The sequence below is a fragment of the Ursus maritimus genome, unplaced genomic scaffold (assembly GCF_017311325.1).
Source record: "Ursus maritimus isolate PB19 unplaced genomic scaffold, ASM1731132v1 scaffold_8, whole genome shotgun sequence".
Lineage (NCBI taxonomy): Eukaryota > Metazoa > Chordata > Mammalia > Carnivora > Ursidae > Ursus > Ursus maritimus.
The window spans coordinates 70,876,755-70,904,603 of record NW_024426996.1 but is presented as its reverse complement, the minus strand read 5'-3'; the positions used below and the strand labels follow the sequence as shown (position 1 = coordinate 70,904,603).

The window sequence follows — 27,849 nt, the reverse complement described above, 5'->3', positions numbered from 1 at the left end:
CCTTTTCTTTCCTTTTTTTTTTTTTAATACTTTATGCTATTCTTAAACTCCCTTATGTATGCAAAACAACTGCAATGGACAAGGTCTCACTCACCAGAACTTAATATTTAACAGGTCTGACACCAAAAAGAAACAAAAGGGGAAAAAAATGTTTATAATGAGAATGAAGGGAAGATTTTTTTTTCATTTCCTTCAAGGTTGAAGGTGATTAGGTAAGTATAGCAGAGAGAGAGAAAATAACTCCAGTTTTAGGAACTTGAAAAAGTTTTGGGGGAAAAAAATGAATATTTTAAAGAATAGTAGAAGCTCTTCAAGAAAATATAGGACAGCAAAAGAAAAACGACTATGATAAAAAGTATCATTTGTTATTTTAGTAAAATAAACAGGACATAGAGCTAGAAGAGATTTAGAACAATTGAGTGAGCCTGGTCAAAACGAATCAAGCAAAAGTAAAGTACCTTGTAATTTTTAAGAAGCATGGCTTTCGGTTTTTGCTTAATAACTTCGGTAAAGCTTAGGTTTTTACAACAGAATGCCGCTCCATTAACAAACAACACCAAGAACACTACAAACTCCAATTTGATATAAGGGGAAAAAACATACCAACTACACTAAAAGGAATGAATTAGTAATTATATCACCTTTCTAGGACACTATTACTATTATGTGTACCTGAAGACCTAACCTGAATGTCTCTAAACATAAAACAGTTTAACAGAATAAATCAAGAAAGTCTCACATTTTTAAGAAAGTCTCAATTAAAATAAAACAGTGCAGCTAACAAATGAAATGTAAAAAGAAAAATTCTGAAGTCCTGACTAATGGTTCCATATTTACAGATTTACCTAAATTTCTTGTTTAGTCAGACATATATGTTAAGTGCACAGATAAAAAATGACTTTTTGCAAACCCTATTTATTCTACTATAATTTTATTCCCAAATAATTACTGTTTCTGTGCTCCTCCCTATCTAAATCTGTATTTACTGTGAAATCCTTAAAAAAAAAAACCAAGAAATCAAACATCCTATGAAGAATAGTATCTTCCTACAAGACTAGTAAAGACAACTGAACTGAAAAAGCACTAACATAAAACACAGTTGGTAGATCCAAAGTTTAGTCTTAGATACAACAAACAGCTGAACAGATATATTACTTTAACAAGTCTCAATCGTTACAGCCTTAACCTTTCCCTTTCGACTGAGTGCTTACTGATAGGCATTTCTTCTGCTATCCTCAAGTGTTGAGACAAATACACTAAGTTTGGTAAAGACTTTAAAACTCACATGGGTTTTGCTCAAACTTCTCAGAGGACCATAACTAATCTCTCTTTGAAATTTTAATTTCTTCCCTCTTCCTGGCACTCTATTTTTCTCCACGGCACTTGACACTAGCCTATAATAGCACGTATTTTGCCTGCGTTTATTGTTTATCTCCCATCTTCAAATTTTTTTTTTTTTAGATTTTATTTATTTGAGAGAGGGAGCACGAGCAGGGAGAGGGGCAGAGGGAGACGGAGAGGAAGAAACAGATTCCTGGCTGAGCAAGGAGCCCAATGTGGGGCCTGATCCCAGGACCCTGAGATCATGACCTGACCCAAAGGCAGATGTTAACCAACTGAGCCACCCAGGTGGCCTTCCCCTCTCCAAACTTTAAGGCCAAGGATTTTTATTTTCCTATTTTGTTCACTATTAACCTCATGCCCAAGAAAGTTCTAGCCACAGGGTAAGCATCTCACCAAATCTAGCTGGAACAAACCTCTTCCTTATGTAGCATCCTCTAAATCTTCAAAACTGTAACACAATGTGGCGACTTCATTTCACAGAAGTAAACTTACTACTGAAATAATAATCTTTATTTTTATAGTCCTCCTTTTCCACATGTTTAGTTCTTTTGCCATTCCAGCTTACTACTTTCTTTAAAGATTTATTTATTTATTTGGGGGGGGAGGGAGAGACACTCAAGCAGACTCCCCACTGAGCATGGAGCCTGACACAGGGCGGGATTCCACAACCCTGAGATCACCACCTGAGCAGAAACCAAGAGTCAGACGCTTTAGCCAACTGCACCACCCAGACGCCCCCATCCTAGTATTTTTTAAGTGGGCAAGTTATAAATAAAAATTCCCTACAGTTTCAGTTTTACCAGGTATTAGAATGTTTTGTCTGTTCACTTTTTTTTATTATTTCACCATTTTTTCGTAATTATTTCCTAGAATAGTATCTGAGAATTTGTATCTTCCTCCTCCATACTCCCAATAGTGTCTGTCTACACCTCTATTGTGGCATTTTTTATTATATACCTTGAATTAAGAATTACCTATTCTAAATTCTCTCCCATGTGAGTTCTTTAAGGGTAGGGATAAAGTCTTAGTCACCCTTTAATTCTCCCACAGTGCTTACAGAACGGCTACACTAGTTATTATAATCCCTCGTCATTTACAGAGAATTTTCATACATACATACTTCTTAATTCCACAACAACTGTGAGGCAAGTGGTGTGACTGTTTACAAAGGAATAAACAGATCCAACATCTTCATGCTCCTTCCTCTGGGCCACGATGACTCAATAAATATTGTTGAACTGATGAAATAAAATGGTCCTAAAAAACACACTGTAAACTGCCAAGTGCTACAATGAATGTACATTATTTCAATGAGGAGAATAGCCATTATTTTGTAATTTAAGTATTTAAATATAAAAAGAGATGGGAAATAACCCTATATACACTTAAATCAACAGAATAAATTTTAAATTTGCTTATTATTCTTTCAAATTTTATAAAGTAGAAGGCCTTTATATTGGGGCTCCTGGATGGCTCAGTCATTAAGCGTCTGCTTTCAGCTCAGGGCGTGATCCCAGGGTCCTGGGATCGAGCCCTGCATTGGGCTCCCTGCTGCGCTAGGAGCCTGCTTCTTCCTCTCCCACTCCCCCTGCTTGTGTTCCCTCTCTCGATGGCTGTCTCTCTCTGTCAAATAAATAAATAAAATCCTTAAAAAAAAAAAAAAAAAAAAGAAGAGGCTTATAAACTCCCAACTTCTTTAGAAGACACAAAATATGTGAATCTTAACACCCAATAATTTATAAGCACTTAACTGCTAAATATAATATTAATTACTAAAGTACTAATTTTAATTCCAAACACAGCTTACCAGATTCATCTATATCAGCATCTTCATCCCACTCCTGAAAAGCACGACTTTCATCTTTTCTGTTTTTCACCCATTCCTCATCAGGTTCAGTATCAAGTTCAGTTGCTGGACCACTATACCAGTCACCTACTCAACAAATAAGAGGAACAAAATAAGATTAGACTGGCTACCATTACAAGAAAAAAATTACCTATTTACAATAAAAATCTCTGCACACAGAAAATACTTGAGCCCTAGGCAATAGGCCAGCTATTGTTAGAAATGTTCAATTATGGTTTAAAAATTACACTTAAATAATATACAAAGGAATTTCAGACATACTAAAAAGAATTATGAAAAATAATTATCAATAGTCTTACATGCAATTTTAGAAATCATTGAAAAGAACTTAACCTTTTTCCCCTACTGTGGCTTCACACTGGCACCAGCAATACCCTCCAAATGATGATAGCTAATAAACAAAAGTAAGCAAAGACTTTCTGCTCAGTAGTGAATAGTCGGCAATTCAGCAATAGGTAGGAACACAGTCAAAGGGGAAAGATTAAGGTAAAGCTAAATCATAAATTTAAAGATCCTGGAGAATATACTGTAATTAAATTATACAATTGTGAAGTGGGAGACAATGAAGAATTAATTTATTGAACTCTTAACATTACATCTGAATTATAGTTTCTCAGTCTTAACACTGCTGACATTCCGGGCTGAGTAACTCTTTGCTGTGGGGAGCTGTACTGTGCACTGTAGTACAGTGTTTAAAAGCAGCCCTGGCCTCTACTCATTGGAGGCTAGTCAAATCCCCCGAAATAGGACAAACAAAAATGTCTCCACAGACATTTCAAAATGTTCCCTGGATGGTGGTAAAATAAATTCTGACTGAGAGTCACTAGAAACAAACACCATAAATTAAAAAAAACAAAACAAAACATTTTTACTGAAACTTCTGTTAAACATATAAAAAACAAAAAGAAAGAATATTTAAGATCTGGTTAACATCACAGAAGTCTTGTACAGCATTTTTACATTTGATTTTTACATCAAATAGTACCTAATTATGTATTAATCCCTATTAATTAGTTATCAATAGTTAAAGCATAGCTAAACAAAAAAGTATTAAATATATCCATATTTACCTTGACTTAATATTTCATTTTCCTACAAGGGGAAAAATTATTCTACATAAAAATAATAATTCTAATCATCATAAGCCTACCCAATACTTCAATAGCTTTGTTCAAAAAATAGTATCTAAGGTATTTTAAAGGCACTATATATTAATATAAAAAATAAAATTTTTTAAATTCAATTTATAATTTAATTATGTAAGAAATATAGATTTCCACGTCAAAGTGACAAATTACAGAAATAAAAAAAATTTAATTTAAATGTGAAGTTCAAAGAGTCACTTAGAAGTGTTTTAATTTAGTTTCATACAGAAAAATGGATGCCATATTACTTGGTTCTACTCCATGACCGCACTATATGCTCATGAAAAGGAAATTTTCTTTAACAGTTTACTGTAAAAGTAACTTACCATAATGAAATAAATATGAAATTGTGATTCAGAATGAGGCATTACCAATCACAAAAAAATATGCTAAAGACGAAAACAGATTCAGTTATTTTGAGCCACTATCAATGCAGCCATAATGGTGCCTCATCTTTAGATTTTATAGAATTTATTCAATACTCAATCTAATTATTTAAAGCTGTTCTGACAACCTATTAATTTCACTTTAATTCCAAACACAGGCAAAAGTAGGAGGAAGTAGCATTTTAAAAGTAGCATAATGAATATCCATGACCTCATCACCTATCTTCAACAATTATTAACATTTTGCCAATTATTTTGCATTCTCCCCTATTTTTTTCATAATTATTTTAAAAGAAATTACACACATCACATAAATCACCCATAAACACTTCAGCATTGCTAGTTTTTCAAAAGTGTATACAGAAAACACATCATCTAACTATGAAATCTACTTTTTGGTAGACTTCTCAGAATTTCCCTCCCCAACCCTACTTATTAATGTCTACAAGTAATCATTTAAAAAAATGGATTGATGTATTTTTTAGAACAAACTAAAAGTCTCATTTACCTACCTCTAGCCCAGTGAACAGGGTAAAGATGTTTCCAAAGCGATCCAGTTTTTGCGAGCTGAGACCATTTAGTGCTTACTTGACTGCATCGACATAATTCTTGAGGAGTAAGATAACTGAAAATTGACAGCATTACCTCAGGAGGAAGATGGGTTATACCTGTGGATTGTTCTGATACTTCTGCTTCTGAAATAAAAAAAAGAGAAACTTTAACATTAAAGGCTGTAAGAGCAAATGCAGTAAGAAATTACAATCACATTTCTATACATAAAATCCAGTGCCTAAAGTCCACTCCTTCCTGCTTTCAAGATGTGAAAAGGAAATAACATGGATTAGTGGTAACATGGGGATGTTCAACTTGTTAAGAACCCGTAGGGTTAAACTATCATGGCCCAAATCATACTTCATCAGTGAGAGCTACAATAATGAACACAGAATTGACTTCCTCTTACAAAGGCGTCACAGAAAAAACAATACTCACTTTGTAGCATAAGAAGCATCATTTGAAAAGGAATCCAGCAGGTTATACAGCTTCAAGTGTGGAGTCAGCCAGATTATGAGATCTCCAAGGCATTATAATGACACACAAAAATCTCACAACATGTTCCATTCATGTATTAGGACTCCTGTCAATATTTTCCTTGTGCTCCCTCTCTGATTTTCCCATTTGATATAAGAGATCTGTGAAATCTAACTTCTGTAACCACAGGTGGCCTAACCTACTTCTATTTGTGAGCCAGTTGAGATAATGTAATGTAAACATTTCTAATGCTGGTGTACATTTATCAGCAATCTTTTGTCAGCAACTCTTTTAAAAAATAGTCATTGACTCCCCAATCTCCTATAATGAATTACTTCAGTAGCAATCTTCAAAAAAAATGCAAATGAGGTGCTACAATACAGAATACAAACTAAAAGAGATTCATCTATAAGGATTACAATGAACTTGAGGTACCTTGTACATCTTATTTACCCTCACAAAGCAACTTTAAATACAGAAATGCTATGATCAAATTACTTTAACCTAACCCTTTTCAAATGGCAAACATTTAATCATAATATAGCTATAATTTGCTTTGAAGGAGTGAGAAAACTAAATGTAGTAAGTGTGATGCTTTTAAATCCCATGTTATAATTACAATTAAACTAGACACAACAGGTCTTGGCTTGGTGTCTAAGGCACAAGCTACATTTCAGAGTGAAGCACACAAGCTTTATGGGTTTAATTATAGGTTCACCTATAAAAACATTTTTGTTTGAACATGCATCTCACCTACTTTGTTAAATACAGAGAAAAGGACCAATTTCAAAGAATTTTAAGCTATTTTAACAGGAATGTCACTGCTACTGCCCATATAGAAACAGAAAATAAATTTTTACTAGCCTGAGGATGCCAATTTTAATGATGTTTTAAAAGGCAAAGCTATCAAAGATCAATAAGAATAAATATGAGGAACTAGTCTATGAAGAAATAAGGCAAGCATACCTTATCTGCATTTCTCATTTATTTTCTCAAAGTAACTATACATAGAAAAACGATGCCTCTCACACTTGTTCCCCTGTGTATTACTAGATATAAGCTAAGAGAATGGCACATGGAAAAGGATGGAAATAAAGCTATAAGCATAACTGATTTTAAAAACTGATGGAAAAAAACAGGAAAGGATAAAATCAGTCACTATGGTCAATGGAGCTCAGAAAGCTGGATGTTGGGGAGGGGAAAAAAAAAGTTGGATGATACTGCAAAAGTGCTCTGTATAGGATAGCTTTCAATAATTCTTTTTTTTTTTTTTTAAAGATTTTATTTATTTATGTGACAGAGAGACAGCCAGCGAGAGAGGGAACAGAGCAGGCGAGTGAGAGAGGAAGAAGCAGGCTCCCAGCAGAGGAGCCCGATGTGGGACTCGATCCCGGAACGCCGGGATCACGCCCTGAGCCGAAGGCAGACGCTTTAACGACTGCACTACCCAGGCGCCCCAGCTTTCAATAATTCTGATTGGCCAAATAATAGTAATAATTATTATTACTACATAAGTTCCTTCAAGAAACACTATATTCCATGTGGCCCAACACTATATTGCATATGGGATGTTAAATCATCATAAACCACACCAAATTCTTAGAAACTACTGTCTTCAGGACACCTGGGTGGCTCAGCTGGTTAAGCATCTGCCTTCAGCTCGGGTCATGATCCCAGGGTCTTGGGATGGAGCCCCACATCCGGCTTCCGGCTCAGCAGGAAGTCTACTTCTCTCTCTCCTTCTCTCTTTCTCTCTCCACCTCCCGCCCCTCCCCACCGCTTGTTCTCTCTCTCTCAAATAAATAAATAAAATCTTTAAAAAAAAAAAAAAAGAAAGAAAGAAAGAAATTACTGTCTTCAATTAAATGTACACTTGAAAATAAATGGCTTAAATTATTCCTCAAACAAAATCTAAAGTTCGTGTCAACTAGATGCAAATGGCCTCAGAACTCACTATCTAAACATATGAATCTCACCTTTATCTGACTTTTCATCCACAGAATATTTAAAAAACTTCTGTCGCTCCTCGGCTTGATTCCAAAGGCTAAGACCTCTAAGGAGTTCCGCGGTGTCCTTCTGAGAGCAGTGTTGTGCAATCACTTTCTTCTTAATATCCTTAAGCTCTTCATAAGTAAAATATTCCATTAACATTGGCTGAAAAACCTAAATGGAACAAAATATTCATAAGGAAAGATGCTTAACTAGTTTTGTTTACTCTACATCTTTTAATTAATGGTTCAACTGTAGTATTATGACCCCTTATGTCCAAGAGATAAAAATTTTGGTTGTTGCCACCAAGTCATTTTATCCAAAAAAGTGTAGAGAAGAGTATCACCAAAAAGACCCTTCCTTCTATGGCTTCTCTGGCTAATGAATCCCAAGTAATTAAAAAGCATCAGAAACAAAATGTTTTCCTGTGCAGAGCTGTCAAACACTCTTAAGAGGTCTCATATGGTTAGACATTTAGGTCAGTTAACTGCCTTGGCTACTCCAGTAACTGAACTCTTACCTCAAAAGGACCTCTAAATCATAGAAGAAGGTAGAAAAGTACCCAGTGTACTAAAAATCCTAAAACTCAGAGCTCTACCGAGACCTTAAATATCTACATTTCTTCTTTGAAACAGATACTTAGGGGCGCCTGGGTGGCTCAGTCGTTAAGCATCTGCCTTCGGCCCAGGGTGTGATCCCAGGATGCTGGGATCGAGCCTGCATCGGGCTCCCTGCTCCAATGGGCGTCTGCTTCTTCCTCTCCCACTCCCCCTGCTTGTGTTCCCTCTCTCGCTGGCTGTCTCTCTCTCTGTCAAATAAATAAAATAAAATCTTAAAAAAGAAACAGATACTTAGCCCCAACCTCCAATTTACAGAATTAGAATCTTTAAGAAATGAAGCCACAGTTTTTTTTGTTGTTGTTCCACAGATAATTTTGATGTGCATCACAGGTTAAGAAACACTACTCTAGTAACTCAGTGGTTTCATATTACAATGACTTGGGAACCTTTACAATAGATCCAGGCCAGTATCTCTCACCTGATTTAATCAGTCTGGAAAGAGCTGAAAAGTAGGGGTTGGTTTTTTTTTAAATAAGATCTGATTATAAGGTGAAGCCATAGGTGATAATCACCACAGTAACTGATTAACAACTAAAGAAGAATCCCGTTCCCAATAAAATAACTTCTCTATTCCTTACCCTAATCTTCACCCCACTTTTAGAGAAAGAAGAGAATGGGAAAATGTTTTGTCATCCGCTCTTAATACATGTGTACTAGGAATAAAACTGGTAAGTCTAACACTACCATTTGATTACCAAAATCCCCTACGAAAGAAAGAACACTAAAAATTCTTTAAACTTAGCACGAAAATACACAAAACATTAAAAAGTTTCAAGAATCCTCTGAAGGTTCTAAGTAGTCATTAAGGTAACATAAAAAGTTATTAATATTCAATACAGTGCCATCTACATAATAAGAAAAGTATTAGTTGAGCAAATGAATTAAGTCATTGATTCAGTGAAAAGCAACAACCTCTCTGAGGGAACAAAATTTATGTTTTCTTGGGGTTTTCTTCCTTTCCTAAAATGAACCACAGTCTTATGTTTCTATGCATTATTTTGAAGAATGAAAAGCAAAACAGCGTCTTAAAAATTTTATAAATCAAAATCACAAGGGAGAAAAATTATGCTTACCTCCTCTTCCTCTTTCATGTGAGGAAGAAAATCTCTTGTAAAAGCCTCCAATCTCTCTTTCAGCTGTTTTGCATAATTTAACTGCTCATATTCATTCTAGAAACAAAAAAAAATTACATCCTATAAAAGTTTTGCTTCATTATTTATACAGTACTGATCCTAGGAAGTCAGTTTAAAATGCAACATAAAACCTCAGAAAAAAAAATAGACTGACAAATAGCAACATGGTCTCTGTACTTTTTGAAGCATAAAAAGATGTCCTTAAAATATCCTGCAACGGAACCTTTAATTCTTTTAGTAAGATCTCATACTTCTTTAACATGTCAAAAAAAGCCTAAAAATAGCAAGTATTTGCTCAAAACTTCTATTGATTTCTAATGTATACATTTATATAATCTCTATGTTTCAGTTTTCTTAATCTATGTCTGAGCAGTCCGCAAGAGCCCAGTGGACTCTATTACCACAGAGTGCCTTCATACTCATCCAAGGTACCCTCCGCTACATGATCCAGACCAAGCCTACTTCAAAAGGCCAGGTATCAGCATACTTCTAAAGGTAAGGGGCTCACAACACCTTGAAGTAATCAGTCTAATTCTGGACAACAGCTAAAAGGTTTTCTCACATGAACTAAGACCCCACCTCCTCCCTGTAACAGCTATCACTTCTATAGCAACCCTCTCAAATGCCCTCTCAACTTAAAACGTGAAATTTTACAAAATAATAAAACTTTTAAAATACAGGAATATTTTATCCCTGAGTCTTGTGTAGTCTCCTTTTTGTACTAATTTATTCAACTGCTTCCCAATATTCCATCTAATGTCCTATTCTCTGAAGATTTTATACAGTTTCCCTAAGCATCCCAAGTGGCTTCCATTTCCACTTCACATGCTAAGAATGATCAAATTTGCTTTTCCAAATCAAATTACTCTTCTGACCCTGAAACCCATCTACACCTCTTATTAATAAATGCCCACCTGGACTGCACAAGCAGTTCAAACCCAGCATGCCCAAAGTGGATCTTTTACTCCCTAAGCCTTTTCTATGTTCCCTAGAAATTTAGGCTCAATTCTCATTCTTATTTCCTTTCTCTTTCTCCTTTCCTTTTCCCTTTAGATGTAAGCCTTACATGCTATCAATTTTATGACCGACATAATTCTCAAGTGTGTCCCCTTCCCTCTATCTCCACTAGCCACTACTCTAGTTCAGATCTTAATCATTTTATTGAATAGGTAGTACATGAACATGATACAAAACTAAAAGAGTACAAAGTACTCAATAAAAAGTAAATCTCCCTTCCATCACTACCCAGTACCCTACTCTCACCCAGATGCCCATTTCTCCACCAAGGAGTTACTGTGTCTTCTTCCAGACACTATTTCAATATTTTTGAGAATGGTCTTCCTGCCTCAGTATTTTCTTTCCCTTCAACCCATCTTCCTCCTTGCTGCAGAAGTCTTTCTAGAACACAAATCTGTAAGTCAAAGGTGTGTAGTGGTTTGATACAGATGCAACTTAAGTCTATGCTTCACCAAGCCATAGGGGAGACTGTACATGAAAATCAAATTTCAAATTTCTACGATATGTAAATTTAATTAAAAGGAAAATCCTATATCATTATGCTAAACTACACTCAAATATGGCTAATTTTATGTTACACAATTAAAAACTGTCCTGTTTAATAATCCCTGCACCCTGAAATATGGAAAAAGGAAACAGAGTAAACATTATAGCTAACATTCAATTTTTAAATAAATAAAATTTATAAAGTATTTATTCACTCTAGTAACAATCTCACCTTTAGTCACCAACAACTGCATTTACTATCGCTTTCTTTTAAGAGTTGAGCAAATGTTACCAGAAGTAAAAATTTTATGGTTATTAAAATTTCAACTTACAAAAACAACTTTAAGATTTGAGGAGGAGCATTCACTACAAAATTTTATATACGGTAATGAAGAGGTAACTGACAAAGACTCTCAACAACCTGAGACAGGCTCCTCTGAGCCCTCTTCTCAACTACGCCTCAACCTTGAGCTCTGTCCTTGGCCCACTTAGTCCAGTTTTAGCTGAAGTCATTCTGCGTCAGTTTAGCAAAAATCCCTCTACCCTTGGCATCTGATCATCCTCAGTATCTATCCACCCTCAGTATCTTATCACCCTGGTCTGCCTTCAGCAAAAATCCTCTTGAGTCAGTCTAGCAAGAGTCTCCTGAGCCTTGATGTTTACTCTTAGTAATTTTCCTGACCTCCACTCTGCTCGTTGGCTATAAATCCCCAGCTATTCTTGCTATACTCAGAGTTGAGAATCCAATTTCTCACCCCTACTGCAAAACCTCAATGTAGTAATCCCTTGAATAAAGTCTTCTTTACTGTCTTTACCAAGTGTCAGAACATGTTTTCCTATAACAAAACATCATTTACTATAAATGCTAACACTTTTTGCTGACATACCAGCAAATAACACAAATTGTGATAAATACCCATTTTTGTAACTCACCTTAACATTCTTCAGTCCCTTTTCAAAGAGGCTAAGCATCTCAGAGAGTTTATTGTCAGAATGTACATTATAAATGGTCTGGCTGCGTTGTTGAAGCAAACCAATAATATATTCGTTTTCGATCTGCTCATGCATTTTGAACTCCTTAAAAGTAGCATACAGAGACTGCAGAAGAGCACGGAAATCATTGTTGTTGGAAAAGTTCGTTTTAGAAAGCTGAATAAAAATTTAAAAAGAAAAGCATAATAAATATATGTAAATATGCACCAATAAAAAATATTCAAATGCATTCCTATTTAGTTTTGTACATAGAATACCTCCCTTATACTTGGTTCACGTACAAATAAGGAAAATTCATAAATTAACAAATTATAATGGTATAATAAGAAGTACACTAGGTCAGGAAGATACTGGTTTGCATTCTGAAAGGCTTGATGACACAGTTAAATGATGCATGCACCAACACATCACATAATTTCTTTAAAAAAAAAAGATTAGACCTACTCCCTCTAAACCTAAAATCCCGTTACTCTATATACATACTAAAAATACTCTATAAAGTTGTACGAAATTTTAAAATAGTTGTGCTAGGATAACATGGTAAGTGTTTTGTCTTTGTTCAAATGTTCTTTATGCTATTATACTACTTTCACAATGTAAAAATTTAAAAATACTCTATTATTGTGTGTTTAAACTTTAATAATCAAGATGAGTCTGATCTGTTCCAGAAATAATTATAAAATATTGAGCTATTAGAATATTACTAGATGATTTCAGGGGAACTAGTTTTTGGAGTTTTTTTCTTAAGAAAAATGGGATAAACACTTAGCAGCTTATATAAGAAATCATGTACTTTTCTGAGGTAGAGGCATTGCAATAGTACAACGTGGAAACCTAGTACAAAAGGGCATGAGAAAGTAAAAGGACTTGAAGGAAAGCTACAAAGAAATATATAAAATGTCATTTTCTTTAATTCTACTATCCAACCAAAGAAAATGACTATTTGGATGTAATTTTAATTTTTTACATTTAATGGCAAATGAAATTCTTATGTTTAAATGCATACATCTTATCAAGAAACTTGATTCAAATTAAAGCTCAAAATAATATTCAAATCCTCCATTGCCTCCATTGCCATATTAAATCTCCTTTCTATTATATCAACTCAACTCCAGTTTCAAAATTCATTTTAAGAGGGAAAATCTGATTACATTAAAAACAGCCTGTAAATGGAGGGGAAGAATCTACTAACACCACACTTCTAGACTTGGTTTATCAAGTCTGATTCAGTATTCCTAAAATGGAGTAGACTCTAAGCTGTCGTAATTGCCTGTTCTCAGCAGGAGTAGCAGACTCATGACAAAGCATCAGAAAAGATGGTAAACTCCTAAAGCAGAACTACTCCACTATACACAGAAGAATTAACTAAGGATCTTATGGAAAACCCACTATGAATTAGGTATTAAGAGTCATTTATAGGAATCCAGACCGCAGTCTCTAGGATCAGATTCCAGTTCTATCATTTACTTAGCTGTGCAACTCTGGGTAAGTTACTTTTCTCCTTCAAAGTCAAGTTTTTCTTCTTGGTGCTAAATGAGAAAAACAATAACATCTGTATTTTACATGGTTGCTGTGAAATTAAAATGAATTGGTGCTTAATAAACATTAGCTCTCATCATTTTGAAAATTAACATTCTTTTTTGTAAATTCATGCACTGTTTACTCTATTCCAACATTTGAGGAGCAGCTATTAGGGGCTGGGCATTGCTTCCAGTACTTGGGATAGATACCTGAGCATGAGCGAGCAAAACAAACATCACAGCCTTTATGGAGCTTACATTCTAGTGAAGGGAAGTAACACAAGGAACAGTACCACAATAAGTAAGTAAATTATCTAGAACGGGGGGTTGGCAACTTTTTCTGTAAAGGGACTGATAGTAAATATATTAAGTTCTACGGGGCATACTGTCTGTAGCAACTATTTAATTTAGCTGCTATAGCATAAAAGCAGTCTATGAATGAGTGTAGCTATGTTCCCATAAAACCTTATTTATAGACAGAGAAATGTGAATTTCATATAATTTTCACATATCATAAAATATTATTCTTTTGATTTTCTCCAACTATTTAAAAATGTAAAAATCATTCTTAGCTCCTGAGCCATACAAAACCAACAGGCAGGACAGAATTAGTTAACCAGTGTTGTAGATGTTATCCTAAAAAATGCTACGCAAGACCACAATAAAATTTACTAGTGGCTAATCTCAGCAAATACTATCATGGGTCATTTTATTTATATTTAATTAAATTTTTAATTAAAAATAAGTCTTAGTAGAAACAGATAAATCTAAAGAAAACATGGTATTAGCTATACAATTTTTAAAAAACAAAAACCAAAGCGTGGCAAAAAACTAAATAACACCCTCATATTACTTAAGGAAAATAACATTTTAAAAGACAGGCAGGAAATTCTGCATCTATTTTCAATGGACTGTTAGAAAATCATCAGATTTAATAATAAGCTAAGATAAGGAACAGGTTCATACTACAGATTGAGAACCCAGTAAGATGTATAAAAGGACTCTACATTATTCATAGAGTCAATCCAGCTTAGTGGCTAAAAGTGCTGATTCTGGAGCCAGATTGCTTAGGTATGAATCCATCTCTGTCAGTAAGTCATTAAATGGCTCTGTACCTCAGTTTCTTCATCTGTAAAATACGGTTAATAATATAAACTACCTCATAGGGTTCTTGAAATAATTTAATAATATAACTAAAGAACACAAAATATAACCTATATAACCCCTACTTGGGTTTTCCTGTTATTTTTATAGTTAGCCCAAATAAAACTATCATTAGAAGTCCTTGGAACACCTGGGTGGCTAAGTCTGTTAAGCCTCTGCCTTAGGCTCAGGTCCTGATCCCAGAGGCTGATTTGGGATCCTTGCTCAACAGAGTCTGCTTTTCCCTCTGCCACTCCCCTTGCTTGCGCGCGCACTCTCTCTCTCTCTCAAATAAATTAAAATATATATATATTAAAAAAAAAAAAAGTCCTTATACTAGGACGCCTGAGTGGCTCAGCTGGTTAAGCGTCTGCCTTCAGCTCAGGATCCCACGGTCCTGGGATTGAGTCCTGAACCATGCTCCCCGCTCAGCAGGGAGTCTGCTTCTCCCCCTCCCTCTGCCCCTCCCCGTTGCTCATGCTCTCTCCAGCTCAAATAAATAACATTAAAAAAAAAAAGTCCTATACCACCCAAATCACTTTATCTCCACTTGAAATGAGCAACTGTTTCAACCTGGTACCGAAACGTCATTAAATTTAGCAGCTAAAAGATAACCAGAGCACGTACAATTTAATTTTTTAAAAATTTGTTTATATGCATTTTTAAAATTTTTTTGGCCTCTGCAAAGTTATTCAAACATACAAACTTGATTGAGATAAAAATAAACGTAGACACTATTATCTGTGACATATTGAGGACTATGATGCACTATGTACTATACTAAGTATTTTTAGATCAGGTAGGTATTAAAATTTCCATTTTATAGATGATAAGATGAGGCTCAGAAAAAATAACTTGCCCAACACCATACAACTAGTAGACAACAAAACAGAGATCAAATCTCTAGGGTCTAAAACTTAAGTTCTTTCCACAAGATACAGTATTACTCCCGATCATAAAGCTATCCTTCCACATCCAACAGAGTAAACTGAAAGAATGCTTTCTCTCAAGCAATAGTTCTCACCAAGGATCAGTTCTGTGCCCCCCTTCCCATCCGCCCCCTCCAGGAACTAATGAGCAAGGACATTTTTGGTTGTTACCACTGCAGAAGTGCTACTGACATCTAGTGGGTAAAAGCCAGGGATCCAGCTAAACATTCACAGGACAGTGGCCACACAAGAAAATCATCTAGCCCAAAATGTCAATAGTGCTGTGGTTGAGAAATGTTACTCTAAAGAAGTGTTTATCAAACGCGCTTAACCATGACCTTTAGTCTGAAATATAGTGCAACCTAGACACACACACATCACAGATACTTCAAACAAATTTCAGGAAACTATTTCCCTCTCTACCCTGTGATGTACTCCAATATTTACTCTTCCCATTTCATTTTTTAAACGCTGTTTCTGACCCACAAAATTGATTTCATGACCCACTAATGGATTATAGGACACACTATGAAAAACATTGTGCTACAGTAAGATATAAAAGTTCCTAAATGACCTATAAACTTGTATACTCTGATGCTTGACAAACTCAAAAATGAACCTATATAGAACAGGACACACATAACAAATAGTAACAACCAGTGACATACATGGTATCTCCTGTATTTTAAAAAGATTTATAACTAACTTTGTCTCAGACACTCTACAACCTAAAATCTTACAGCCTGGCTTCAAACTGACTCAAAAAATTGTGTGACTTAAAGACTAGATAAGTTCAAAAATAGATATGAAAAATCGTACAACAAAAACCCAAACACTATTACCCCACATAAATTTTACTTTTTATCTACTCAGCCAAACAACGCTTTGATTCAACCAAGGGAGATTTATACTCAATAAACAAACCTCAATTAACTATCTGGTCAAACTAACTATATAAATAGAAAAAAAAAATATATATATATATATAGCCCACAGGGGAAATGTTTTGAATAAAATCATGTAACAAGTAATAAGGAGCAGAACCAGTAAGGTAATACAAAAAAATATGGGCTTCAGGAGGCGGGGGAATCCTTTAATTAAAATTCAGGCTCTCCTAATTACTAGTTGAGTTGGGTAAGTTACTTAACAACTAAGTTTGTTTCCTCATCTTCAAATGATGGATAATACTTGTCTCATGGGGCTCCTGTGAGGATTAAAAAAAATAACGTAAGCATGTAGTAAAAACTCATTAAATTCCCTTTTCCTTCCTCTCCTAGTTCTCGATTCAATATTCTAATAAACCAATCTTCCCAATGCCAGCCAACAACAGTTTTATAGGTATGCAGAAAGAGAAAAAAAGGAAAATGAAGTTCTTCATAAAGCTATACTCGTTCAATTTTTAAAAATAATCTATCCCAATTCTTATGAGCTTATTTCCCTTCTACGACTTCAGTCATAAAATGTCCTTTATTTATAATATGATAACCAAATGGCACTTTTAATATCCTTACCTGAAAAACTTGGGCACTCTATAAAAGCCTCCACCACTTCAAACTTCTGTAACTGGCTTATATGTAAGTGTAGGAATCTCTGTATTACACGCATCCTTAAAACCACCACCTACTTTATTCTCAGAACACAGCTCAAAGAGACTGTAAGACCACTCCTGACACTTTAATGTACAGCTAACTGTATACTTCCCTTTACTCCCACTATATGCTTTTGGATTTCCACCTTCACACAAATACAAGATTGTAAACTCCACATCTCACATCGCCAATGCAAGCTACTGACACAACACAGGGCCGACGGACAGTAGAGATGCCACACTTACTGGCAGAATTAATTTTGAGGACTAGAGGAAAGACTGAAGAATTGGAGTAAACTGGAAAAAGGATGTCATCCAATGAAATGTTCACTAACATCGACCCAATTTGGAAGGTCAGTGAATTAGAAGATTTCGTAACAGCTGTTAACCAAAAAAATTTTTCAGAAACTGCTCTGGTTTTTTTTGGGTTTTTTTTAAGAATTTACTTATTTATTTGAGAGAGAGAGAAAGAGACAGCCAGCGAGAGAGGGAACACAAGCAGGGGGAGTGGGAGAGGAAGAAGCAGGCTCCCAGCAGAGAAGCCCCGATGCGGGCCTTGATCCCATAACGCCAGGATCACACCCTGAGCCAAGGCAGACGCTTAACGACTGAGCCACCCAGGCGCCCCTACTCTGGTTTATTCAAAGAAAATTAAACTAGAAATCAAGATCCTGACCTGGGTTTCCATCTGGATCTGTAACTAACTGCTTATGTAAACTGGGTCTAGCTAATCTGGGCCTACAAGTCCCCAGCTATAAAAGAGAAATACCCCTTCCTTTACCTACCTCAAGGGACTGTTGTCCAGGTAACACTGAAAAATCTTTCCATAAAACTTTATATAAATGTAAGAGGAAATCCATGAGCAAAGGATTAAATTAGCTATTACACAGCAATATTTAAAATGGCCTACAAGAATAAATTATTTTAAGTAAACCAGTCTAAGCATATAAATGAGCTGATGCTAGTAAATACATGGATGCTTCTAAAATATATTGTACATGAAAAGTTTCATACTGGAAATAAAACTGACCACTTTACAAATACTGGACATTCAGAGTCAACACTTTGAATACAGTGAAATAACATACCTTGTATCTTTTTAGTTTGAGTACAAAATCTAGTTCTCATTTTGTCAAGTTCTACTGTAGGCTATTTGGGTTGAATATCCATGGTCTTTACAATAGAAAGATAGTGAAGCCAAAATTTGAGATGATAAATGAATAAAAAAATAGTCCTTTAAGATTATTCAGCCAGCATTAAACCTTATTTCTCCAACCTACTTCCCAAAGGACTTCCTAGGAGAGATTTCCACTAGCTATTAGTATCAAGAAGAAATCTGGAAGTAGAATTCCCATACACTTTTTTTCCCCTATCACCTTGGTCTCTGATCCACGACTTGGAAAATTGGACTTTTAATCTCCTTGATGAATATATTACAACAATCTCATTAACTACATATAATTAAGAATCAGTGATAATTTTGACTTATGCTATGTCAAATTGAAACTGCTTTCTTAATTACTGCAAGAGGAAACATTTACTGAAAAGAATCTCATTTGACTCAGGTACTGTTTTTTAAAATGGCACTGTACGAGGCTGGTTAGTCTATCACATAACTAAATAAAACTGTGACTCTTACTTATTATGCAAGAGCCACAATCATTTGATGAAAGCCACAGACTCCCTAGGAAAGTGTACACATGCACAAAAATTTCCGTTAACAATTTCAGGTGCTCTCCAGGCTAAACTACAGAGATGACCTCCTATTCCATCAGTCCTAACTTCCCCTTTCCAATTTTGAGAAAGTAAAAAAACCTCCCGTTTTTAAAATTTCCTGCAATTAATGAATACTATAACAATAACTAAGTTCAAAAGCCAGAGGAGGTTAAAAACACTACAACAATCTAACTCAAAAAATTCAGGGATACACAGCTTGAGGTACGGCTTCCCCATTCCTCACGCTTCTCCCGGATAAATGGTTCTCACCCTTGGCTGCACACTGGACTCACCTCAGGAGCTTTAAATTATACTTGATGCCTGGGTCCCACCCTGAGAGAGGCTGATTTTCAGTGGTTTGGGCATCAGGATTTTTAACAGGCTTTAGGATGATTCTAATCAGCAACCAAGGTTGAGAATCACTGTCCTGGACTGTTCTGTTTAAACCTGTAACTGAATCAGGTATTTTTTAATTTTCAAAATGGAGGGAGGAAAAAGATGGTTATGAGTGCGTTTTAAAGTGTTGGTTTTGAATGTGGCCTAGTACTGAACACTGGGCATCCTTCAACCCTCTCCCTGGGCTATAAGAACCCTTCTCTCTCAACAGTGGTTCTGCTTAATGCTATGTAATTTCTGAAGATTCATCAAAGTTGATTTCTATACTTAAGCAATAGTTGTTTAAATGCTTTTTATTTGGTTCATTTCTACACGAAACAGGACTGCCTGAAGTTTTCAGGATATATGTGGACTACCCCCAACGTAAAACTGATAAAAATGTGTACGCTTAATACGGTTTTAAAATCATTAAAAAGGCCCTGCACCATCTCCAGAAAAGTGCTTTTTCATTTAATGCCACACCAATTAACAGTCCAAAAAGGTTCTCACAGTTAAACCAACTTTTTCCGCGGTCCCTTTTATTCGAACCCACGTTAAGAATTTCAACAGAGAAGAGCGGTCTCATAAAAAAAAAATCTACATCGAGTAAATGCTCCAGGACAATAAAAGTTGCAAGGAAAACGATAACCATAAATGAAAAGTGAAGCTTCTCCAGTCCCTAAACCAAGAAACCTGGGTTTTCTTCCAAATCAAGCCAGGGAAAAGCTAGGGCGTAAAACGAGCACGGTTAGGAGAAAGCTGCCCGTTGAGCCAGGAAACAAGCCAGACGTTCGGAGGGATGGATGGGTGTTTGCAGAGAGACTCGGGAGCCCCCAAACGGGCCGGAGCAGGATGAGGGGCGCTGGTGCTGGGGGAGGCGGGGGACAGCTGCAGGAACGGTCCGCCCCAGGCGGATAGGAAGCCCAGCGCAGGTGGCCGGCCCGGGGTCCCCGAAGGTCGGTGGGGCGCCAAGGAGACCCTCTCCCTAAAGGGGCGGGGGCAGGGGCGGGAGGCCCAGCGCGGCCGCAGGGAGCGCGGCCCTCCGCCAGGGGCACGCAGCCGGCAGCCGAGCAGGAGTCGCGCCGCGGGCCCCGAGGGCACGTCCGAGGCCGCCGGCCGGGTGGGGGCGCGGGCTCCCTGAGAAGGTGCGGGGAAGCGAGCGCGGCGCTGACAGCTGCGCAGGCGGCAATCTGCGCGGCGCGGCCCCGGGGGCTGCGGGCGCGACGCAGGCCAGGCCGCCCGGGGACCGGCCCGCTCCTCCTCTCGGCCTGCGCTGCCCGGAGCAAGAGGCCCCGTACACCGTTACCTTGTCGCAGTAGAGCCCCACCAGCTGCTTCATCCGCCAGTGTGGGGCGGTGAAGACGTCCACTTCTTCGGGGAAGGGCGCCATCGCCACTGCCTCAGCCACTGCCTCAGCAGCCGCGGCCGCCGCCTCTCCATAGACACCCTCGCCGCGGGGCAGAGGCGGCGCGCCCCCCTGCGCATGCGCCCGCCCCGTCGGCGCGCGCGCCCGGCCTACTCCGCCAGTCGAGACGCGGGGACGCGCGGGCCGCCGCCATGCGGTCCCCGAGGCCCACGTGACCGGACTCGCGGCGGCGACTCGCGCTCTCACTTACCTCCTTCGCTCTTCGTTCCTTGGCCCCTTCGCTTGCCGAGAAAAGAAACCAAGTCTTTACCCTGTTTGTTTCACAACATCAAACACAGTATCAGAAGGGATGGGCTGTCACTTTGGGGGCGATTTCAGCGCTGCCGGTACGCCCACCAGACCTTGAGGCCCAGGCAGCTGAGCACAATGGCCGCGCTGAGGCCAAGAGCTCCGCCTGGGCCTCGCGGGCTGTGACGCCCATTTGCCAGGGTGACTGTTCTGTGTCCCACAGGGCCTTCCTAGGCTGCCCTTTGACCCCTGCCATTCCCGGGTGGCGGGCTCGATCTCCCTGCCCGCTGGTCAAAGGCCCCAGCGAATGGGTGGACCAGGTCTGAGGCTCTAAGACCTTAGGACCCACGGAGAAACGGTGCCGCGGAAGCAGACAGGACACTGGCCACATTTGTGTTCTGGCGGGCGCCAAGCCTGGGTCTGGGGGCAGGGCACCATCTCCTCCAGGGCAGGCCGGATGGGAGGGCAGTGTGGAATTCTGGAGCCTCCAAGGAAGGAAGGAAGAATGTGCCCTGGGGATCAAGGAGGCAGGAATGTACCTCAAGCACAGGAACACCAGGTCAGGGATGTCAGAAAGGCCTTGGGGGGGGGGGGCGGATTATCATAGAAGGTTAGTGCAGGGAAGAACCTTGGTACACATACTTGCATTTTAAGCCAAGGCTCAGGGAGAAAGGAGACAAACAAGGTCACGGCCAAGAAGGTCAGTCTCTTCCCACAGGTCAACTTCCCCCGCCCCAACCATGGACGAGACCTAGAGAGACCCTGTTATGGGCTCTGCTAATCATGATCGACTCTCGACTAACCGGTTGCCTGGAGGACTGATGGACTCAAAGAGAAATGGGAGAAAACAGGGAAGGCTAAGAACCTGAAAGTGGTTATTTGCTTAATGACTGCAAACTGCAGGAGGGCAGGAACCAGATTATGTTCTGTTCACTCCTTATATCCCTATTACCTATCATAGTTCCATGACAATACAGGGGTTTGATGAATATTCAAGAAATGCTGGAGTAGAAGGTGAGAAAGAACCTTGGAGTAGAGTGAGTCTGTTTATTTCTAATGCACAGACTGGAGATAAAGTTAGATTCCTGGTTTTGCCAGATACTGCTTGCAGGACTTTGAATAAGCTACATGACATCTTTTTGTCTCCGTTTCCTCACATAGAAAATGGGGACAAAATCGCTATGGACTAAATGCTTGTGTCCTCAAATTCATTAGTTGAACCCCCTGCCTCACCATGTGACGGTATAAAGAGGTGAGCCTTTGGAAGGTAATTAGGATTAGATGAAGTCATGATGGATTGTTGCCCTTCTAAAGCCCTCATGATGGATTGTTGTCCAAGAGTCCCTAGAGCATGCTTCCCTTCAACATGGCAGTCTGCAAGCCTGAAGAGGGCGCTCACCATGCTGGCACCCTGATCTTGGACTTCCAACCTCTAGAACCCTGAGAAATAAATTTCAGTTGTTTCATCCAGTCTGTGGTATCTTCATTATAGCAGTCTGAGCTAAGACAAATACCTCCTCACAGCACTGTTACAAGAATTAAGAGAGTTTATATATTTGAATTGCTTATATTAGCACCTGGCACATAGTAAGTACAGCCTGTAAGCTATTATTATTATTAAATATAACAACTCTGTGAGGTAGTCCTGTAGGAAACTAAGTCTTAAAGACATTCTGGTAATTGCCTAGCATCCCACAAATTAGGAACTGAATAATCTGGCCATATGAATCTCGGCCCAGTAATACCCTCCCAGGCACTGTATTAGTTGTGTGGTTTCTGCACAGTCTGTCCTAAAGAAACAGGGACACCTGGGTGGCTCAGATGGTTGGGCACCTGCCTTCCTTCAGCTTGGGTCCTGGGGTCGAGCCCCACATCAGACTCCCTGCTCAGTGAGGAAGGCTGCTTCTCCCTCTCCCTCTGCCTGCCGCTCCCCCTGCTTATACTCTCTCTCTCTGTGTCAAATAAACAAATAAAATCTTAAAAAAAGAAGAAGAAGAAGGAGGAGGAGGAGGGGGGGGGAGGAGAAATAGGAATAACGCTTAAGTAATAGAATATAAATATGGGCCTTAAGATCTCTGACATCCTCTTCCCCTTTCTCCTTCTTTCTTTTAAACTCTGCTCTTTCACCAGGGCTTTGCTTCTATGTTTTTTATTATCCCCCAGAAGACATTTTCTTATTTCCACTCTATTTCTTTACTTCATTCTGATCTTTCACTCCAGCCGTCTCAAAATGTAGAATGAGACCTCAGGTGAACCAGTTAGATGGAGAAATGAGTTCCATGAGAACATGCACTTTGTTTTATGCTCAGCACTTAGAACAATGCCTGTCATACCAGTTAGTACTCAATATCTACTGAATAAAAAAAGGAACAGGGGCACCTGGCTGCTCAGTCAGTGGAGCATGCAACGCTTGACCTTGGGGTTGCAAGTTCGAGCCCCATGTTGGGTGTAGAGATTACGTAAAAATAAAAATCTTTAAAAAACAAAAAAGAAGGAATGAGGGAAGTTCCTGATATTCTGTAATTTCCTCATTTTAACTGACTTTTAATACACCATGTTCTATTTCCAAATACTTATTTGTGTCTGTTGTTCACCTATGTACCTCCAGAAGCAAGCACTAAATTGTTTCACAACAACAAAAAAATACATCCAGACACAATTTTGCTGTAACCTAGAATTTGAAGCTGTGTAGTCAGCTCAGTAGTAGTAACAGCCCCTTTGGACTCTGGCCATCTCAGGGAATTTGTTTATGATGACAAAATGAAAGAAATACAGTGATAAAAAATAAATCCTGTGGGTCATTCTTCCCTTTGAAGGGGGCTGTTAACATTAGCTCCATATGCTGAGTAGTATAGCAATTAATTATCTACTATATCCAGAATAAATGATTGATTTACATTAAACTTTAGCCCCAGAAAGAAGGCATTGATCAGTGGAGTGTCATTACAGGTTCCTGCAACTACAGCTGATCAGGAACGGTTACTAAGGCCAAGGTTGTCGGTTTAATCATCTATGATTTCTTCTCGTAGATGACAGAGAAGTTCTAACAGACCATCTAGCTATCAGCTACCACAAGGAGACTGGATAGGCATGTGAACAGAGCAAGGAAAATGCACATCGTATGGTGCCTGGTGTGTCTATGGTTCCTTCTTTCCTGCTCTCATTCTCTCTGAAACACTGCATGCCACAGGGGGCGCAAAAAAGATGCCAAATCATTCCGTGGTGACCTAAAAATATGACATTAGGCCTCCTCGCTAGTATTTTCCAACTCTAGTTTTGAGGGCCCTGGAAAGGATTAGTGGTCAAGGAAAGTCAGACCTAAGGCATTTAACTCTGTTTATGTGAGTGACACAGCACTTTCCCCAATGGGGGGTAAGTTGTGAAAATAAGCAATGAAAGAATGTTGCTGTTGCAAAAACAGTTGGAATCCCAGTCCTAACTCAGTACCAGAATTCGTCCTTCCTGTCAGTCAAAATAGCCCCAGCAGGCTAGGCTGATTTAGAAGTATGGGTTTCAGAAGGGGTGATGGCACTGTTAAAGAAAAGATAGTCAGACTTGAAATGCAATCCCAGATGCTACTTTTTCTTTTTCTCTCTTTTTTTTTTTTTCATTTTCCTTTAGGATATTTTATATGCAAACGGCCTTCAAAAAATGAAATATCTATAGCCTGCAGTTTGCCCCAAACCCTTACTTTCTTTTTTTAATTTAAATAGTGAGTGCTATTTCCCCATTGGTGTTCACTATATAATTACAGATGAGTCACTGTGTGTATGAGTTTGCTAGGCCACCGTAACAAAATACCACAGACTGGGTAGTTTACACAACAGAAATTTAGTTTTTCACTGTTCTGAAAGTCCAACATTGAGGTGTTAGCACTTCTGATTTCCTCTGAGGCCTCCCCCGTGGGCTTGCATATAGCTACCTTCTCACAGTGTCCCCACGGGGCCTATCCTCTGTGCCTATGTCCTAATGTCCTTGTCCTTTTCGTATAAGGAAACCAGTCAGATTGGCTTAGGGCCCACCCTAACCACCTCATTGTAACTTACCTCTTTAAAGGCCTGATCTCCAAATATAGTCACATTCTGAGATACTGAGAGGGCCTCAACTTATAAATTTTAGGGGAACACATGCAGCCTGTAACACTATGGAAAGAAAAGTTTGTCACAAAGATATAATAAAACTTTTTGTATAATGACAAAAAAAAAAAAAAAACAACTGTGGAAATAGCTAGATGTCCCTTAGTAGGATACTACATATCAGATAAATAAATTACAGCACATGCATTCAATGGACAAATATGCAGCTATTAAAAAACCATAAGATACATCCATGTTTGCTGATATAGAATGAAACCAAGATTTTCTAAGTTAAAAAAAACAATGTAGGGGGGCGCCTGGGTGGCGCAGCGGTTAAGTGTCTGCCTTCGGCTCAGGGCGTGATCCCAGTGCTCTGGGATCGAGCCCCACATCAGGCTCCTCTGCTGTGAGCCTGCTTCTTCCTCTCCCACTCCCCCTGCTTGTGTTCCCTCTCTCGCTAGCTGTCTCTATCTCTGTCAAATAAATAAATAAAATCTTTAAAAAAAAAAAACAAAAACAAAAACAAAAAAACAATGTAGGGAATACTTTGTTAAATACAAACTCTTTGGGTGCCTGGGTGGCTCAGTTGGTTAAGCGTCTGCCTTTGGTTCAGGTCATGATCCCAGGGTCCTGGAATAGAGTCCCACATCTGGCTCCCTGCTCCGCGGGGAGCCTGCTTCTTCCACCTCTGCCTCTCTCTCTGTGTCTCTCATGAATAAATAAATAAAATCTGTAAATAAATACGAACTCTTTTGTGTTAAAAAAGAAAAAATATGTTTCTAGAATAAAAGTAGAAATTTGTAAGCAGGGGTTCTGGGATGGGAAGCAGTTAAATACCTTTTAAATATGTACCCTTTGGTACAGTTTTAATATTTTACTACATTCACCTATTGCTCTTACAGTTATAAAAATTTGTTAATAAGAATGCTTTTTAAAAGAATTTAGACAATAAATTTTAAATCTTTAAAAATACTATTAAAGGAAAAAAATTTTTTGATTATCATCAGTAGCAACAGTGCTAATTGCACTAGAGCTATTTTATGTTTATCTTAAAATTTTATTCTAACCTGTTTTGTCCATTTGCTTTGCCTCTGGTTTCTCTCCGTATATTGCCCTTTGGCCCACAATCACCTTTCCCATAGGCCTGGAGGCATCTTTGAGGGTAGGGACAGTGTTTTAATGATCCTAGAGAAATGGGTCCGGTTGACTGCTAATTGAAAAGAGCAGGATCAAAATTGTACTTCCAGTATAACCCACAGCATGTTTACAGAACGCATGTGAAGGATTGGAAATAAATGAAGCAAAATTTTAATAAGTCTCCTCTGAGTGATAAGAATTATAGGTGATTCCCTCCCTCTTTTGTATTTATTCTCTCCAGTGCTAAATCAGTATGTTTTACTTTTAATGTCAGAAATACAGAAATGAGCATATTACAATCTGATGATAATTATATTTTATAAATAACACTTAGAAGGTGCTAATAGGGGGCACCTGAGTGGCTCAGTGGGTTAAGCGTCTGACTCTTGCTTTCCACTGAGGTCACAATCTCAGGGTCATGAGATTGAGGATCTGGCTGTGCAGTGGTCCTGGAGCCTGCTTAAGATTCTCTCTCCCCCTCCCTCTACCCCTCCCTTCTCTAAAAAATAAGGGACTAAAAGGAAATATATCACAATGTTGATAATGGCTATCTTGGTGGTAGAACTATAGTTGATTTGGGGGAAAGAGGAGCTAATTTTTTCTTAAAATTCTAACAAAAGGGGTGCCTGGGTGGCTCAGTCAGTTAAGCAGCTTGCTCTTGATTTCAGCTCAGGTTGTGATCTCAGGATCGTGGGATCAAGCCCTGCTTCGAGCTCCCTGCTTAGCGGGGAGTCTGCTGGAGAGTCTCTCTCCCTCTGCCTCTGCCCTTCCCCCTGCATGTTGCACTCTCTCTCACTCAAATAATAAATTCTAAAAATAAATAAATAACAAAATTTAAGCAAAAAATTTCCCCCAACTTTGTGTTTGAAAAACAAAATTAGAGGCTCCTGGGTGGCTCAGTCGGTGAAACGTCCGCCTTCGGCTCAGGTCATAATCCCAGAGTCCTGGGATCGAGGCCCACGTGGGGCTCCCTGCTCAGCAGAGAGCCTGCTTCTCCCTTTCCCTCTGCTGCTCCTCCTGCTTCTGCGCGCTCTCTGTCTCTAATAAATAAGTAAATAATCTTTTAAAAAATTAGGTTTTGTTTTGTTTTAAAGGTTTCCGTTTAATTAACATTAATCACCATTAGATCCATAATGCCAGAGCTATACCCAGGGTCTGAGGTCCATCCCACCTCACAGCCAGAGTACAAGGATGCTTGCTCTAAGTGTGCCTGGAGAACTTGGCCTACATCTCCTCCTCATGGTCCTATCCTTCAGACATGGTCCCAGTCATTCCAGTGAGTTCTAGCTGCGTTCTGTTCCTTAGACCACCAAGCCCCTGTGGCACTTCCTGCATGACACGCACATAGGACCCACTTCACCTGGGCAGGGCCTCCAAGCCACTCAGGATTCCAGGGGTGCTGCTAACTCTCTTAAAAGTCTTAGAAATTTGTGGGGAGGGGTGGGACTGGGCATTGGGCGTTTTCCTGTTCAGTGGCCCTTTCTGTCTGCAGTGAGTCTCAGTATCCCTTTCCAGAACTTCGAGTTTGCATTTTTGGAACACATGCTCCCCTTTCCTGACTAAAGGATGGGGCATCAGATTGGAATACAGACACGACTTACTGTTCCCTTTTTCAAGGTATGGCCCTGTCTCCCCTAGAGGTAGCTTACTGATGTCTCACATGAGAAAAAGAATTCCTTGAATTTATACAAAGGCATAGGGT

The 27,849-nt window shown here is 38.6% G+C and overlaps 1 protein-coding gene across 6 annotated transcripts in view; it reads right to left on the bottom strand.

Annotated features, from left to right (window-relative positions):
* FBXL5 (F-box and leucine rich repeat protein 5) overlaps positions 1-27,849 on the bottom strand; it is a 54,041-nt gene that overhangs the window by 20,446 nt on the left and 5,746 nt on the right. For 2 of the 6 annotated variants that reach the window (XM_040625331.1, XM_040625332.1), the window contains 5 exons: positions 11,950-12,165; positions 9,454-9,549; positions 7,748-7,934; positions 5,255-5,437; positions 3,152-3,277 (listed from right to left, as the gene is read on the bottom strand). In XM_040625331.1, the coding sequence (XP_040481265.1) occupies positions 3,152-3,277; positions 5,255-5,437; positions 7,748-7,934; positions 9,454-9,549; positions 11,950-12,084 (727 nt within the window). In that variant the 5' untranslated portion in view covers positions 12,085-12,165. Of the gene's footprint in view, positions 1-3,151; positions 3,278-5,254; positions 5,438-7,747; positions 7,935-9,453; positions 9,550-11,949; positions 12,166-19,198; positions 19,218-20,586; positions 20,743-27,849 lie in introns of those variants that run through there. The other 4 variants (XM_040625329.1, XM_040625330.1, XM_040625334.1 and 1 more) reach the window with 4 other exon arrangements.